At 36.9% G+C, this 19,463-nt stretch overlaps 1 protein-coding gene across 1 annotated transcript in view; it reads left to right on the top strand.

The window, feature by feature from the left end:
* Positions 1-19,463, top strand: part of LOC149775166 (uncharacterized) — a 180,222-nt gene that overhangs the window by 6,044 nt on the left and 154,715 nt on the right. Inside the window, exon 2 of the mRNA XM_089944110.1 lies at positions 11,868-11,979. Within this exon, the coding sequence (XP_089800236.1) occupies positions 11,868-11,979 (112 nt within the window). The remainder of the gene's footprint in view (positions 1-11,867; positions 11,980-19,463) is intronic.

Raw genomic sequence — 19,463 nt, 5'->3', positions numbered from 1 at the left:
TCAGAGGATTTTACCAATTTCAACCTAGTAAAGTTGGATGAAGATGAGAGAAGGCATCTGGAGAGGCAATGGAATGCGCTTGTGGGTGACAGTGATGATGATGAAGAGGACTTTGAAGGTTTTGAACCGGAGGAGGTGTGTGCCCCACGTAATTTTGTTTGGACGAAGTTGGAAAACTAAAGAGATTTGTTTCAGTTTTCTGAGAGAGTTGGACCCATCCGAGTGTTAGATGGCTCCAGGAGAGCTTTGAAATATTTTCAAATATTCTATTCAGATGAAGTTTTTGGAAACATTGTCTGTCTAACAAATTTCATTGTGACAATCAAATGTGCCAGAGGCGATACAGGCATATGGACCAATCTCACCTTGGATGAAGTCAAGGCATTTTATGGAATTTTAATTTCTACCTGTCATATACCTGAAAGAAAGACTTGTGTTGCTACTGGAATTATTCATGAGACATCTAGGGTCAGTTGAACAAGTTTTGGGAACTTTCTAAGTTTTCTAAGAAGTAAATAGATAATTACTTATATTTTATGTTTGCACCTGTATTTTAACAATTGTAATAGATATGCACATTTTAGTCAATTAGTCATAAAATTTGATTTTAAACGTTGATTTTGACACCTAATCCAGTCAGATATCTTTAAAATTGGCAAGGTTATGTTATTTCAGTCATTTTGCTTTACAACTCCAAAGTTACTTAGTGTTGAGGACTCTATGCCCCCAAAGTTACTTAGTGATGAAGGGTTAAATTGCAATGAATTATTAGTTGTTGAAATAAAACTTGATCTGTCCACTACAAGTAAGATGTGGCAATTCATGACAGTGGATAGCAATGTTGATGAATTTATTTCAGTAGATTTTCCTAAGTTAATGATGGAAGTATGTATATCGACAAGCCAGCTACAGCACTGTTTCATTGCTTCTGCTTCTGCCCACCCATTGTCTTCATTGCATTTTATAACAAGATGTAATTTACAATAATAGAGTTGGTTGTTGATTATGCTTTTATTGTAGTCATCTAGACTGGATGGGAACAGAAATGTATCTGATTGGTCAATAATTTGCTTGATTGTTGATTACACTGGTCAACAGTGAAATCATTACTGACTTGAACAGGCCCTAATCTGTAGTATTTTGGTGTGCCAAACACGAATATAACCGTGAAAAATTTGTATTGGCTCTCGTTTTGAAGATATTCATATACCTCATTTTCTATGTTTCACTGTGTAAATTTCTCCAGTAGGACTGCAGCAACATCCGGAATAATGATGTAACATTGCATAATACCATCATGCTCACATCATCCACAGTTGATTGCATCATTTTCTGATGCAATGCAATACTAATGCCATGCGGCTGCTGAAGTAAGTTGACGTCAGCAGTGTACTATACATGTGTAGGCCTATTATACTAATGCCAGGCGGCTGCTGAAGCTGACGTAAGCAGTGTACTATATAAAGCCCAATCAGATAGGTTCAGCATTTAAAATATTTTAGACGTTGTGCGAGACAGTTCAAGCTACTGTTACATAAAACTTATTATTTTATCCATTTACGTACAATAAAGAACAGTAATGCCTCGAAAGTGTGTTAATACCGCGGACAATTTTTGCTATATTTGTGGGGAAGTGACATTTGCCAACCAGAAGAAAAGTATCAATTCTCAAGTGAAGAAGGCATATCATCTTTACTTCGGATGCAAGGTTGGTGACCAAGACAAGCCTTGGGCTCCGCATATATGCTGTGCTACATGTACAACACAGCTTTCACAGTGGTTGAATTGCAAAAGGTCATCAATGCCGTTTGCAGTCCCAATGGTGTGGAGAGAGCCAAGCAACCACCTAAATGACTGTTACTTCTGCTTGGTTCCTCCTCTTTCCGGCGGAATAACGAAGCGAAAGAAGTCGAGAATAGTCTACCCAAACATTCCGTCTGCATTGAGACCAGTTCCACATGGTGAGGGACTTCCTATTCCAGAACCTCCAGCAGAATATTCTCTTGATTCATCTGACGAAGACAAAGGTGAGTCGAGCTGTTCTTCTCCTGGTCCATCAGCATGCAGTGATCCAGATTTTCACTGTGGTGCATCATCAACCCCACACAGAATAACACAGGAAGAACTAAATGACCTGATTCGTGATTTGGACTTATCAAAGAACAAGGCAGAATTGCTAGGATCAAGACTCCAACAATGGAATCTTCTAGAAGAAGATGTCACAATTACTGCATATCGAAAGCGCCACCAGCAATTGGAGCCTTTCTTCAGAAAGGAAAGTAATCTGATATTCTGTTCCGATATTGAGGGCCTCATGAATGCTTTAAAAATCACTCATGACCCACAAGAATGGAGACTATTTGTGGACTCTTCGAAACTGAGTCTCAAGGCTGTGCTTTTGCACAATGGAAACATTCTTCCATCTATTCCAGTAGCGTATGCTGTCCACATGAAAGAGACATACGATAACTTAAGGCAGCTACTGAATTCCATTGAGTATAACAAGTACAGCTGGCACCTCTGTGGTGATTTGAAGGTAGTTGCCCTTTTAATGGGACTGCAGCAAGGATATACAAAATACATGTGTTTCTTATGCGAGTGGGATAGCCGAGCAAGGGAAATGCACTACATGAGGAAGGAATGGACTCACAGGCAGAATGTAGCCATTGGAGAGAAGAATATCCAACACCCAGCTCTGGTTGAGGCTCAGAAAATCTTGCTACCACCCCTTCACATCAAACTAGGTTTGATGAAGAACTTCGTGAAAGCCATTGACCGGACTTTGCCAGCATTCCGATACCTGCATGAAAAATTCCCTCGACTCAGCGAAGCAAAGATTAAAGAGGGAGTTTTTGTGGGTCCTCAGATTCGAGAGCTTTTCAAAGATGACCGGTTCAACAACTTGCTGGAAGGTGACGCGAAACAAGCATGGAATGCTTTTCGCCTAGTTTCTACAAACTTCCTCGGAAATGTTAGGGCAGAAAACTATAAGGAACTAGTAGAAGACATGTTGATGAAGTATAAGAAACTTGGCTGCAATATGTCTCTAAAGATTCACTTCCTTCATTCCCATTTGGATTTCTTTCCTAGCAACTGTGGTATTGTTAGTGATGAACACGGCGAACGTTTTCATCAAGATATCGCAACAATGGAACAAAGATACCAGGGAAAATGGTCCACTACAATGCTGGCTGACTACTGCTGGACACTCCTCAGAGATGCTCCCGAACAGCTGTACAAGAGACAGGCGAAGAAATCTAAGATGTAGTCAATGACTTGATTTTTTATAGGTAGGCTATTACAGTTGACCTTTTACTATTGGAATGCATTTCGTTATGTAAACATTAATTTCTTGCAGATTACAAAAAAACTAGAGCCAATTTTGCAATTTGACTGTCATATTCGTGTTCAGCACATAAAAATTGATAAGAATTGACTAATTTTATTTCAGTAACATGACTTTTGTAAAAATTTGTTGTCCAGTGTTATTTGTTATAACCATGTCTGGTCTCATAAAATGAACAGGTGTAACTTCAGGTTGCAAAATCCAGTCTTTAACTTCTTTGCATACATACGCAAGCAATCGGAGATTGCCTGTAAGAATTTTTTTTATCACTTTACTCCATCTAGTCTTTAACTTATTTACATGCACATGCTAGCCAAATCAAGACTACCCGAAAGAAAAAGCATATCATTATAAAGTTAGATTAAAATCAAGATCATCTTAAAATTTGGCAGGTCTGAAAGGCACTAATAACGATTCATTTTCTACCAACCTTTGGAATTCCCAGTCCATTTTTAGTAACATTAGACGATGTTCTTCACTTTCATAAATGTAAAAGTAGTAATTTGTTGGGTTTTTTTTAAATCCGAGCATGCCCTTGTATTTGTGTCTGTCAGATGTCTGCTAACTTGTTAATCCCTGAGAAAAACAGCTGTGTTCTCCTACAGCATACATGCAGTGATCACCTAGCAGTGTTAGCTTTGAGGTGATCATGGCAGAATGGATGGTCTTTCAAGCCATGTTCTTCAGTATTGTCCTTAAAAGTAGTTATATATCAGATGAAAATAATTGTCCGTTAAAATTTACAAATGTAAAGCACTTGATACTAGGAGTTGTACATTTTGTAGACTTAAAAAAAAAATTGGTTATTTTGTGCTTTCTTCATCCTTTTATCCATCAGACCAACACTTCTTACAAACTGTCAATGATCACTAAATAGAATAATCACTAATCTGCGGCAAAGTTGAGCCACATGTGTTCTTATTTTATGTTGGCAGAAATTCCTGCAGAGAAGTCATGGTGGCTCAGTTTATAGAGTGCCTGATTTATTATCCAAGGGAGTGGATTTGATATCAATCCAGGCCATTCTGTGTTTGCTGTCTTGGTGTGCCCATGGGAAAGGCATTTATCTCCCTTTCCTCAGCATGATATAGCCAGTAGCATGTACAAAGTAAAACCAACCTGATTGTCACCAGGTGGTCCCAAAAACAGTGAACTTATTGGCATTTCAAATCCAAAGGAAGTCTTGTTAGCAGCATGGTTACCATATTTGCTTGGTCCATTCTGTTTTCAGGCAACATATGTGATGTAGTTCACCCTCTTTGAAAATTTCAATAATTCTGTAAATTTAGGATTTACATCTCTTTTTGAATACATGTGTACAAGATTTCTTTTTTTATTTGTCCGGTTTGTTTTAGAAATATTAACACTAGACATTGAAAATATTGGACGCAGATGACAATTTTTACTGAAATAGGTTATTCTAGAAAACGGAAATAGCGAGCAGTCAGTTTGCTTGTTTACATCAGTAGCTTCTGTTTGCATTGAAACACCAATAATTCAGTAGTGTTAGATACCCCTTGGAGACAATCATGTTTGAACTTATAAATCAGTGAATAAAATGACAAAATTTTGTGCATTTTTTTATATCCTTAATGCTTTTTGTTTTTAAAATCACTAGAGGGCACGAACAAACCTTGGTACCTGATCAAAGGGAAATTGTATTGAATGTGTACAAACCTGAAGTCAAGTCCGCATTTTTTAAAATCACAATATCCAGTAAATATCACTACCTAATGTTGTCTGTTACAAAGTCCAAGAATTTATCCTCATTGTATGATAAAGTTCTTAAATCCTCCATTGTCATCTATGAAATCATCATGGTCTAGTCACCATAAACGTTGTCCGACTTCCTTTTTTTGATCTTACTGTCACATGCTTATTTCGAGACTGCTTGAGCTTTGTAAGTAAGACTTTGATCATATAGTTCATGGAATCAGTTAAAGATTTCAACTATAGTCATGTTGGTTGTGCGATAAGATCGAATAACCACCCTCTGTTACCTGCTACTGTGCCATACTTCTAGCGCAATCAGAGGGTTGTCATGTGGTAAAACACACAATGGGATTAAGGTCAATTGTTTACTGGAAGAGTTGCACCTGCTTGGCACTGAAAAAGTACACATTCAAGGCTCAGACAGAAGGATGGTCAAGTTGAAAACAGTTCTGCCTTAACAAGCATTTGCTGAAAACTTTTATATGGTAAACACAGTCTCCTATGTTGCTAATTTTATTACCCCATTTATTATGAATGGGCAGGTAGTGATTGACAGCTTTAGTTTAAATTGAATTTTCACCCAAAAGTCTTATAAATGTCTGCTTGGTTGTAATTTAAAATGGTGCCAGCTTGATGTATACTGTCACCACCGTCATGGTTTTGTATTGAATGTCATAGCAACACCCAGACTTCTTGTCCTTTCTAGTTGGAATGAAAACGATACTGATTTTGAAATGTTATGTAGCTTCAGTGGCAGCTACAGCACTGGAACTAACCTGGTTACGGTGAGGGAACAGCTCGAGAATACCATCTCTCAGTGCACCTCATGCATGAAGGATGACCTTAATTTGTGGTTTCACTATGTGTCTTCTATTTTTTATTTGATTCTGAATGATCCAGTTCTGATATCACCAAGATGTTTGTACTTTTGTGCCAGAGTTTTGAAAATCATATTTAATCAAGTAAAAAGTCATCTCTTGCATTTTTGTACTTCATTGAAGTTATGAACATGTGGCTTGCGATATACAAATGAATTTTTATTAGGTTTTATATTTACTTGCATTCCAGTGAACATTTTAATTGCACTCTAGCATTGATTGCAAGTTTGAAGGAATGGTATGTAGGTTGAGGTAGGTAGATGGCCAGTTACAAGTTACAATTTAAATTTTTTTACAAGGTTTAAAGTTCAAAATGTAAAGAGAAAAGTTTGAAAAAATTAGAAAATGGTCTCAAAATTATGTTTCAAAATCATTTTAGTCAGAAATATATGAAGAAAGTTTAAATTCATGCCCAAATACTTGTCATATTACTTGTCATATTACTATTTTTGATGTAAAATGGATTATTTGAAGACTTAAATCTACATGTACCTACCATTCTATCAATTTCCTTACATTATGGTCACATGGGATTGTTTAAAGCACATATTCCCAGTGAGAGGTATTTAATGGCTTCAGGCAGAATGTAGAAAATAAAAAGAATAAAAAAGGTAAAATGTTTATAAAAATGTTCTTCTTCGTGATGCATGTATATTGAAGAATGTAAGGAAAACATAATTTGCTCTTGTTTCTAATGCAGATGTGTCAAATACACAGACTGTAAAATTCTTGGAATTATCTCAAAAGTCTCACTGGGGGAATACTCAAATGTTGCATCATAAATAATGCAAATTTTGTATGCAGCAGCATCAGTCATTCTTTGCATGCATACTTTAATGAAATGCTGCAATGAAAATATTTGCTGTGACACTTGAATCTGAATGTGTACATAGTGGCAGCATTCAGCAAAATAGTTGCTCTGTGTAAATTGACATAACTTGGGCTCCATTTTTGTTGTTAAGCAGATAAGTTACATTACATGTAATTAAAACTTATTAGCAGTGTATACTTGATGATTTGAAGGTGTTCAACATGAGAAGACGAAGTTTGTTAAAATAGTGCCATATCTTAATTTGCATTAAACCTGCAATTACTGGACTTTATTGTAAATGTTGTTACAAAATACACGTATATTGTTCATCGGCACAGTGCCATTGTAAAATATGTTGACTTGGTGTGGATTGCAGATTACATAATTGTTATGTGTAAATTATGTTGACCTGGTGTGGATTGCAGATTACATAATTCTTATGTGTAAAATATATTGACTTGGTGTGGGTTGCAGATTACATAATTCTTATGTGTAAAATACGTTGACTTGGTGTGGATTGCAGATTAAATAATTCTTATGTGGGCTTTAAATACGGGCATTTTCACACTTTTCAAGAGATGGGGATTTTGGTATCAATTAACTCTTGTAAACTGGATATAATCTCATTCCAGAATTAAGTTCGTATAGTTACTGGTTTGAATCTTCGGGTGTGGAAAGCCTTAGTGAACCATATGATCTGAATATTATTATTATTGTCTATACTTGAAGGTCAAGTCAAATTTCATAATGCACTGTAATAATAATAATAATGACCTTATTTAAAGAGGGTAACACAATTAGCTAAGAACTAATTTGAGGCCCTCATACAAAGGAATGTATTTATTTTAGCTGCATCTCTGAAGCCACTGGATGTATTGGGTTTGGAAGAAGGAAATTGATTGGGCATTTCTAATCTCAACTGGAATACTATTCCAGAGCAGAGTTCCAGAGTACTGGAAACTTTTTTAAATAACTTCTTATTTGGTTTGGGAATTTTATACTGTTTGGTAGACATGGATCACAGGTGGGGAGTATTATCAGGTAGCCTATACTGGAATAGTGATTGTAAATATTCAGGAGCACTATTATGGGATATCCATGTATAGTAATTTGGCTTTTCTCAAACAGATTTGGTCTTTAATAGGTGATATTTTTAACTAACCAGCTAAATTTTCCTTGCTTTCTTTCTGGATTGATATTAGCCCTAATGTTCTTTTTTGAAGATGTGCCAGCTTTGCTGTGTTTTTATCATTTGAATTACCCCATACTGTATTACAGTATTATTATTATTATTATTATTATTATCATTATTATTATTATTATTATGTACATCATCTGTATATTAGAGTAATATGAATGATGAAACTACAATCGGTAAAGTTCCTAGACCCATTTAAATATGACCAGGACGTATAGGGCCCAGGTTAGGTTGAGATCTTTGGTAGAAGACATTTCTTCCTCTAGGAGTTTCGGAGGTTTGAATCTAAGGGAATCCCAGCTATAATGGAAGTTACTATCTAAGGTTCATTTAGTCAAAATGATCTTTACTGAATATTGTGCCATGATTTGTCCCTGTTAAGTCCAGAAAATGCATCCTTATAGAGGATGGAATGAACAATTTTATCACCACAGCAGGACATGGGTACAATGTTACAGTAAAACTGTTATGAGAAACCTCTGCAGTGAGCAACTACATGTCATTTACAATCATAATGCACAGATCAGTTTTATTTTATAAACTCACTGTCATGAGCAACCAAATGCTTTTTTTGTGTGTTATTTTGAATAATAATGTTTAGCCAATTTTCAGATTATTCTAAAATGCATTTTTGGTAACTGTGTCTCCTACTACAATATACTGGTCAGCTTCCTTTCTTTCCATAAACTGTACCTTTTTATAGACTTCAAAACTGTTGCATTAATAATGGGTGTTTAAGCGACCATCATTTATTCCCTATCCAGGTTCAATATTAAAAATTGCTTTATATACTTACTCTTAAGTTGAGTCTATATACAAGCAGCATTGATGCTGATCTGCCATTGCATAATGCATTGACAGATCAGAGTATATGTTGCTTGTTCAAATGTCTTACTCCTAACAAACCAAAGAACCAAATCTTGTGATTTTTTGTGCAATATCAGATTTTGATCTCAGCTGTATTCAGTTGGATTCAACATGTAAGCAAGTACATTTGGTAATAGTAGATATTGCTTTTGAATGATGTCTCACCATAGACTATTATTATTATTATTATTATTATTAAAGAATCGGCATCTTGATGATAATTGTGAAAATAGGTGATTCACCATGGTATTTCTCTTTACCCTTTTTTGTGTCATAGTCTGCTACATTTTTTAATTTGTCCCTCCCCCCCCCCAGTTTTGACAGCACAAGTATTTTGACTATTATTCTTGCACTCCTAGGGGAAACATTGCAAAACAGTTGTGGACTGAAAAATATTGATGCATTTTTCTTTCAAACTAATTTTTCTTCAAGTAATTTCATGTAATTTTATGGTCAGAGTTGCATCTCAGAAGGATTTACCTACTTCTGTCTTCAAAAGAGAAATTAATTTTGTGCTTAATTTTCTTTGTGTTTGGCTTTTACTTTGAGTAAGTAAGAAGGCTCTTGATTTGGGTGCAGAAATGACCAAGGTCAGGATCCTTGTAACTGAAAAAGGGAATAGGGTTCTTGCCTAATAACTTGGCTATAGACCATATGCATGTACCTTGAACAAAGTGTTCGGAGTTATGAAACAGTCTGGGTGATTTTGGAATCATAAGGTCAAAGGTCAAGGTGATTGTGACTAGAAGATGTATTGGTTTTGCACAGTAAAATTTGGCATAGAAAATGTTCTTGACCAAAACTTTGTGATGGATTGGACATGTGGAAGAAAGCAACTTGGGAATTTTGGTTTCTAGTGGTCAAAGGTCATGGTAGGTCTAATAAGGTAAGGCAAAAGAACCAGGTTGCTGAGACCCATTCATCAGTAATCTCCAGAGTAAGCCATTCCCTACTGTTGCCTATGTAGAGGCCTATTAAATGTGAGGACTAATGTTCTGTTTGCGATACTCTATTTTATTACTTCAGACTATTTGAAATGGTTTCAACACTGCAGTTAAGAAGTTGACTCTTGTATTGGATTCCAGGAAATTCTTTTTCTTTTGTTTTAAAGTTGCTATTAGACTTTTTAAACAGGAGATTGGTATGCTCCCAATATGGGCCATCTTGTGTTTGAGTTTTCTGCTTTGTATGTATGTGTGTGTCTTTATGTCTGAGCAGTTTTTATCAAAGTTTTTTTCCTGCACTCATAGCTTAGGAAATGTGCGACCAATTTACATCATATTTGGAAACAAGATCATCACTAAATTATAGTACCCTGCTGACTGTACCACTCTATCCCATGGTTTTTCGTCTCAGGGTGAGGTTGAGGGATCAAGGATTATAATGGAGAAACATTTTACTTAAAGCTTTTATGCTCAGCCAGAAGTTGCAGTGTATTATAGTTTACAGGAGGTTTGTTGGGTGTCCATAAAGATGACAGTAAACCTTTCATACAGAGAACTACATGACTCTCCTGGTCATGCACATGACTTCCAAGGAGGGCCAAATGATATCTGCTATCAGCTTCTGATCTAGCCATGAAATGCCTGCATGGCCAGATGATATCTGCTATCAGCTTCTGATCTAGCCATGAAATGCCTGCATGGCCATATGATATCTGCTATCAACTTCTGATCTAGCCATGAAATGCCTGCATGGCCAGATGATATCTGCTATCAGCTTCTGATCTAGCCATGAAATGCCTGCATGGCCAGATGATATCTGCTATCAGCTTCTGATCTAGCCATGAAATGCCTGCATGGCCAGATGATATCTGCTATCAACTTCTAATATAGCCATGAAATGCCTGCATGGCCAGATGATATCTGCTATCAACTTCTAATATAGCCATGAAATGCCTGCATGGCCAGATGATATCTGCTATCAATTTCTAATCTAGCCATGAAATGCCGGCATGGCCAGATGATATCTGCTATCAGCTTCTAATCTAGCCATGACTTGCCTGCATGGCCAGATGATATCAGCTATCAACGTCTAATATAGCCATGAAATGCCTGCATGGCCAGACAATATCAGCTATCAACTTCTAATCTAGCCATGACTTGCCTGCATGGCCAGACAACATCAGCTATCAGCTTCTAATCTAGCCATGACTTATCAGCTTCTGATCAAGATCATGATTGGTCAGCAGGGCCAGACAATATCCACTATCAACTTCTGAACACTTCCCTGAAGCAGCTCACAATACACTTTCCAAATTATTTTTTTCCAGTAAATTTTGGGAAACTGGTGATTTTCTACTGTCTTAGTGAGAAGCAGCATTGATGTCAGTATCTAAACATGGCATGGTATATACTGACCCTTTCAGCTGCTGTCCCATATCACTAAGCAGCATTGATGTCAGTACCTATATGTGTAATGGACCATGCTAACCTCTTCAGCTGCTGTCCCATATCACTAAGCAGCATTGATGTCAGTACCTATATGTGTAATGGACCATGCTAACCTCTTCAGCTGCTGTCCCATATCACTAAGCAGCATTGATGTCAGTACCTATATGTGTAATGGACCATGCTAACCTTTTCAGCTGCTGTCCCATATCACTAAGCAGCATTGATGTCAGTACCTATATGTGTAATGGACCATGCTAACCTTTTCAGCTACTGTCCAATATCACCAAGCAACATTGATGTTAGGTAGTACCTAAACGTGTAATGGAACATACTGACCCTTTCAGTTGCTGTCCTATATCACTAAAAACTGTATTTGCAAAATCGAGGAATGGATGAATGGATGATAAATCAATGACTCCTCTGGTATCTCCATAGTAAATTCAGATGCCAAAGAAACACAGCTGACCATTGGTTGAAATTTATGGTACAAACCTTCAGAAGAACATGCTGTAACCATCTTCAGACTTGGAGAAACCTTTTGACACCACATTGAACTACAGCATAATGAAAAATAAATTATACAGATACAGTTTGTGCATGTAGAGAATAGAAACGTATATTTGGATTCTTAAAAGTTTAACAGTCCTCCTTGTATTTTCAGGTTTAGTGAAGATAGCAGAGAGTTTGGGCCTGCCCCTGTTGGCACCCAGGAAGAAAATAACGGTGCTACTGATAGGCAACCACTCGGCAGGAAAAAGCTCATTCATCAACTGGTAAGTGGTTGGACTTGCAGCTGTGTATGGAAATGTAATAGGAAGGATATCTGAACAATTTGCCCAATTAGTTCGAGTACACGAGGCTCAAGCTACAGTCAGAAAAGGGGAAAAGTGAGAGTTTTGGAAAGAGAATGCCAAGTCAATGAAATTTAGTTATCATATGTGAGTGTGTGTGTGTTTGTGTGTGATGTTAACTGGTGCTTGCAGCTGCTGCTGCTACAGCTGTCATGTAAATTATTTCTATATGTGTTTGATTAGATTTAGAACAGCTTTTGTAATATTTGGGTGGCAGGGTTGGTGCTTTATTGCACAGAAACACAATTAGGTTATTGAGTCCTAATGCAATTGGAGTAAAGTACCTTGCTTAATGTCTGTTAAATACAAAACAAAAAAAACATCCCTTTTCATGATAATAGAACATTCCCTTTTTCAGAGCATATTAAAAATCTTAGAGTTTGAAATTTTTGGCACAAAAACATTACATCAGTGACCTGGACCAAACATTGTGGCTGGCTTGCACTTAGTATAAGGTAGAAGTCTAGTGATTTTGGGGGCAAATGGTCATGGTCACTGTTACTGAATGAAAAAAAAATGGTTTTTGCATAGTAACATTACTGGTAGACCATACACATTGATTTTGGGGGGCAACGGTCAAGGTCACTATGACTCCAAGAGTTTCTGATGTGAAATAATACCTATTGTCATTATTGTTCATCTGTTTTAGATAACTTTTCTTTCAGGGAACAGTGTTGGGACAGTTGGCTTGAATTTGGCCATAATAAGGGTCATTTATACACTCACCCCTAAAAAGTGCACACATAAGAATAGTTTTTTATGTACAGTATGGAATTATGAAATCTGGTGTGCAGAGGAAATGTCAACCACCCACATGATCTGAATTATCAGGTTTTTCTCTGTTGTTGCAGAAGCCCCAGGCATCCCACTGCAAGATGACTGGTTCTTCAGCTTGAATGGGAGAAGTGGCAGCTCCAGCTTGATGACTGATGAAGACAAACTTGGCCCTGACATACCTATATTGAATGATTGAATGATTCAGTTCATCCCACTGGCATCTCGTACTGGCCAGTGGTCATCTTGTTCTGGTTGCCACCTTTCCACCATTCATCACTCAGAGGCCTCTTGATACTGGGATAGTAATTAGATTTATTCCTCTCCTATCCTTGCTCTACTTACACACTCTGTATATGATTTGGCATGTGTCCAGTGGGTCCAGACTAGGAAAGAGATTGAATTGGTATCCCAATGAATTCATAGGCGATGTGGGGTCTTTCAGTACAGGGAAATTGGTCCCTTGTGCCCTCTTGGTCTTCTGGACTTGAATCATAGTAGAGGTGATGCCATGGCTTATGTCCCATCATCACCTCCTTATCATGTAGCATCCACTCAGTGGGCTGGAAGCATAGCATCATCCAGGAAATACAAGCAGTCTCATCTTCCTTATGGAACTGCTAGCACATAGAGCCCATACTTGCCAGGAGAAACAGGAAGTGGTGCAGAGTGCTTCCATGCCCCTTTCATAATAGGACATCATGATGCTCCTGCTCTGAGTACACTAGATGATAATGCCCTATTTAAACTTGTTAATTCCAATGAGTTCGAGGTAGAAACAGCTTGCTTGGTATCTCATGTCAGGCTCTGATCAGTACCGTCATGATGAGAAGATCAGGTCCTTTGATAAGACAGAAAATGTGTCCAAAATCAACAGTCGCACAGTCCAAGAGGAACGAAGCACAATCAGATCACCTGCTTCTTCCTCATTCCTCAGTGATTTTGGAAATATCACAGATGTTGCTTCATGATGTAGAGGGTGATCCATTCCTCCCTCTGCCTTGAGACCTAAGGTCTCAACTACTGGTACATTCCCAGAAGTGTTCCAGTTGGACACAGGTTTGTCCCACGTAGGTATCTCAACTGGAGCCTGGGCATACCATCCCATTAAAACAGTTGAAGCTTTAGAGCAGAAGGTTTGGCTTTAGGCCATCATAGCTTCTTTTGCTGACTTTGCATAGAGATCTTGAACCGCTTAACCTGTTGCATCTCAGAGATTATCACCTTCCGAATTTGCCACATTCCTGGGAGGAGGAACTGAGTAGACGAGTTTTTCCAGATGAGGCTAAACATGGATTGGTGTCATCATTGTTTTGTAACTAGAGTCCATTTTCTCACTTGGGATTAAGCCTCTGGTGGATTTGTTTGCAACCAGGCTCAACAGCAGATTTGTTTCTCCTCTCCTGGATTAGAGACTTATGCTGTGGATGCATTCATCTTCCAGTGGGATAATCTGTTTGCAGACACAAAGGTCAAAATTTCCACATTTCTCAGAGTCCTACAGTGGTCCCAGTGACCATGGTTCAGCAATCCTCTGGACTTCTTGATTGATCAACTGAGGTCTCTACTTGACAGGGGGATCTTCTGCTGCAGCATGGGCTTCCTCCTACACTACTACCCCACACATCTTCTTGCCTTCACATTTGGCTCATCTAAGTTGATCTCTCTGTGAGATCAAGTTTTCTAATCAGGTTGCCCTTGCATCATTCGGACCAGGAGACCTTGATATCCAGGGTCTTTGATGCCATGTGCTGAATCTTCTGTGGTGTATGCTTTTATGCCCACCTAGGATACTGCATTTCTGTCTAAATGCCTCAAAAAGAAAATGAACGGTATAAAATATCTTTCCTTCCTCTTCCTGCATTGATATTTTGGCCTCCATTATATCATGGTGGATTGTCACCACAGTCAAAATGGTCTGACTGTCCCATACTGATATAGACCTTTCTTTTTTTAAACTAAAATCCCATGAGATTTTACCTTCACCACCTATTAGTCCTGTATAAATTGATCTTCCTTGGAGGATGTTATAGAGGCAACATTTTCAAAATCGCTGCTCCCATGTGCTTGAAATATCAGCCTGTGCTGAGCTAAAGAACACTTAGCAGTGATTAAACTAGAGACAACGAATTTTGCAATGTAGTCAGTACCAGCTGATGAAATGCAATGAATGAATTGCAGGATATATAAAAGTAAAAAATGTTAGCTCCTAGTTTAGACCAGAAGAGCTTATGGGATGTTCTGTCATTCTTCCACTGTCCCTTAGGGGTACAATATTGTCAAAAATCTTGGTGTTAGGGTTCACTGATGCACAGATAAGGGTAAGGGAAACATTGTCCATTTGGCACAAGTTTGTCATTGATACTCCTCCAAACTACTAAGAGAATTGCCATGAAACTTTACATATTCATCCCATTGTATGAAAATGGTGCTGCTCGCACATCAAATGTGGCTGCCACAGTGGCCATCTTGAAAATCTTGTTATTGGTTATTGTTTTTGGCTGGATGGGCATATCAGCATGTGATTTTCACTAAAGACTCCTTATAAATTTGGTTGGTCCTAAATGAAAATGGTGCAGATGTGACATCCAATATGGTCATTATGGTAGCCACCTTGATATTATTTCTGCTCTTCCTGAATGGATGGTCAGATCAACATGAAGGTTTTAACTAAATGGCTTCCTGTGTCTAGTTGGTCCTAAATCAAAATGTTGTTGATATGATGTCTATCTTGAAAGTCTATTTATTTGCTACTTAAAAACAGATCGTCATATTAACTCATTAGGTGGCGCTCTACAGTTTCGTATTTTGCATAGGGTTAGAATTTTAAAGAAAAAGAATTTCCCCGGCTTTCCTTACTGGTTATACTGGCTATTTAAAAATAACCTTGTATATCTTAGGTTTAATTGAAAGAACCTTTAATTCCCTTTATTTTGGTGTATGATTAATGGGTGTAATATGGGTTATAGAGTATACAGCTTGGCCTTACTCCAAAAAAAGTGCTAGCTCCACTTGGTCATTTCACTTTCTGAACTTCAGAGGTAAATTGTATTTAAAAAAGAACCGATAATTTTTTGTACATTTTGTATATTTGGTAATTCATTCATTGCACTTTAGAAGCTGGTATTGTGTAGTCTGGAAAAATTAATTTTCCCTGTTTTAATAGCTGCTATGGATAGTGTACTTTAGGCTAATTCAGGCTGATTGGTTAGCATAAGGGAGCAGTCATTTTAGTTAGCAGTGTGCTTAGATCATGTACAATTTCCAAAAGTACAATATCCAAAGAAATATCATCCACATTACATTAATGTAGCATATAGGTATGCCAAGATTCTCTCCATTGTGCATGTTTTAAATGCAAACAACTTCACCTTACATACGTCACTCTCTCACAAGTTTATAATAACCCCTGGTGCTATGTTTACATTAAACCCAAACTCTACGTATGACTTTCTACTACGAGTCCTACACGTGAAAAGGAATACATTTTTACAGTGAATTGTCTTGTTAAGTGTGGTTATTTTATCTATCACAGCTTCATCAAATTTACGATAATAATAAAAAATAAGTATGTCACTAACACGCTGAAAAGCATAAATGTACAAGGGAATCAATTATTTTAACAGTTCTCACCTGTTGGCTGTAGTTTTGTGGTTCCAAACCAACACTGTGACAGAATCCAAGCAATGATGTGTCGCTTGTAGTAAAACCTTACTATTTATGTGTTATATATATATATAAAAAACAAGATGTTCAAGACCCAGGGGTGAAGTACCTGTGCATGTCGAGAATCATGGGGATCACACTATGAGTGACCTACAGCGAGATGTACTCATTCAGTAACTATATGTCAAGGTAATAAAAACAAGCTATTCTAGTTAACGCTGTACGACCTGAAAAATGTTTCAGAACATAAGCAAAACCACAAAAAATTTCATGGCAGAAACATCTTTTGACTTGGTGTAAATGATGAAGCTGCTAATTGCTGAAACTAGGAAATTGGGGAAAATATGAATGGTTACTAAAGCATGTACCAAAAATGTTTTTAATGTTGAGTTCAACAGATTATGATAACATTAATGATTTTAATGTTTGGAGTCCATATTTTCTCTGTGTATGTGTATGTATTAGAGAGAATGAGACAGAGAAAAAACTTCACTAAAAGCATTTTATGATCCAGAAATGGTTCAGGGTAAGCTCACAATCTGATTAAAATCAGATCTCCACTGTTATACATGAAGATCTGACCGTGACCGCTTAGGGGTGATATTCTAGTAACCTATGTTATTACCATAATCTCTAATTTTATCAGCCACTTAGATGAAGTCTTGTATCTTCGACTTTTGGAGACTGAGCAGTGTGGATGAAGAGCATGAATGTGTACCGAATGATTTGATTCACTTTCAGATTTTTTAAAGCAGCATTTCCATTGGCTAATTCAAAGGTCACCAAGAACATGACCCCTAATTGGTCATCGTCAGATCTTCACCTAGGTAAGTGGAGATCTGATTTTAATCAGACTGGACTAAATTCATCTTATTCTTTACTATTATGCATGCACACAGTATTTAATAGGAAAACTAATAATTAAGAGAAAAGTAAAGTGTTAATTTCATCTGCTGTTCATGTTTACTTGGTGGTGTAGATGTGCAAGTATATAATTGATGTACAATATTTACAGACAACAGATGGGCAAAAAGTATGGCAGTATATGACTGAATATGGACAAAACAGTTTAGCTGTCAGTTAGTATGTGCAACCAATGACCCTTTCTTTTACACCATTTGTGATTTGTGTATTGATATGAAAAAACATTTTTATGTTTTTGGAAGATTTGCAGTGCCGTAAATATGCGAATATTAATTTCATCAGAGTACATGGAATTACCAAATAATAACATCTTAATTACAAGTAAAAATGATAAAAGTGAAAAGAATATGATGTATTTGAGCTGTTGTCATTCCAGTACAAAGGGTGCAGCTGTTTTAATGTCTGCATGTACACTTTTGTTGGGAACATGATTTAAGAACATAATTATTTAAAATACATTTGGGTCCAAGGGGAGTGTAATGGACTTGGTCTACCTATTCATGATTGTTAGAATGTGAAGGAGTACTATGTTTATCCTGGTTCTAATAAGTTTTAACATTTTGTGTAGATTGGTTACTTATAATCTCTGTTGGTGATGTGTTCCACAGTTGTTTGTACTTGGAGTTAATTTTTATGCAGAGTAGTGCTACAGAAAGGGAGCTAAATGGTTGAGTACTGTACACCTGATTGATAGTAAAAAAAGGTAGAATTTAAAGTAGTTTGTAGAAAGACTATTGGCCATTAAACAACTGATTTTCTCTCTCTCTCTCTCTCTCTCTCTCATTAACTGTTAATCTTTACATGGGTGATCTAACAAGAAATGGAAGACAATAATCAATGCAAAAATTTGATACTAGCCGTATTGATTAGTTCAGAAGTTCTTTCTGTCACTGGTTTTTCTTTTATGAGCATTTAAACAATGGGATTGAAGGTTTGGGGTCAAGCTGATGATGTCATTGGTGACATAGTGCTGGTGTTAAATATGTTTATGTTATAGAAATCAAATATTCATATGATGCTAGATTTACGTCAGTTTGATTTGTGTGCTTTTGTTTTAATGCCACTTATCATAAAGAAATAACATTCGCTTGTGTTGCATGTTCTTTTTTTATGCTATCGCTGGGTGAAACATTAAAAGAGTGCAGAATATGTTGAAAACTTGTTGATTCTTTTGGAAACTAAGGGGTTCTTATTTTTTTTAATGTATTTAAGTTACATTTTTTATGTTTGCAATGTGGCATTTGGTTATATGTATCTAACCATGTTTAATTTTTTATATATATATATAATTGTATCTTGGAAGATACTATACACTGAGCAGGCATTTTCTACTCTCATCATTTTTTATGTGATGCATAAATAAAAAGCTCACTTAGGATTTCAAACTTTTCGGATATTCTTACAGCCTATGCTGTGCTTTGCATATTTCGACAATATGGGAGTGCACTTAGCTATGACATAGCGATTATCATATCCCGCATTCCAAATTTTGCTGACACTCGTATTTTTACACCAGCTCTGTAGGCAGGAGTCTGGCTGTGAAACCTAACCTTGATGCTGCATCAAGAAAAATCAATATGAATTGTCTGAGGCCCCTGACTTAAACTTCATCAATAGAAATACATTGGTAGGAGCATCATCAAGTCGGCTTTGGAATCCTTGGCCTTGCAGAAGACAGAAAGGTGCATAGGACAGAGGGAGATTGTCCGAGAAAATGGTCCCAGCAAGACTTTAGTACTTTGGAATGATAACTTTGAGATGACTGGCTTCCCTTTAGCAGTAACCAACGGATTTCTTTGCTTTTTTCTATCATATATTTGGAAAGACTGATGAAATGTGTAGGTAAAAGTAATTTTTTTTCGCATCACTGTTGGTTTCTTACAAACTTCAAATATCCTCATGGTCTTGCACAATTCAAAGTTTTAGAATCTACGGTTCATTAGTGACCAATTTTATTTTAAATTTTTTATCTCCTGTTGTTGAGGTGTATCATTAAGTATGTACCTTACTAATGTGTGCTTATCCTTGTACATCTAGATCAT

Source organism: Sinohyriopsis cumingii, chromosome 19 (assembly GCF_028554795.1).
Source record: "Sinohyriopsis cumingii isolate HCF-2022 chromosome 19, ASM2855479v2, whole genome shotgun sequence".
Classification (NCBI taxonomy): domain Eukaryota; kingdom Metazoa; phylum Mollusca; class Bivalvia; order Unionida; family Unionidae; genus Sinohyriopsis; species Sinohyriopsis cumingii.
The sequence above is the reverse complement of the archived record's forward strand: the minus strand, read 5'-3'. Positions and strand labels throughout refer to the sequence as shown.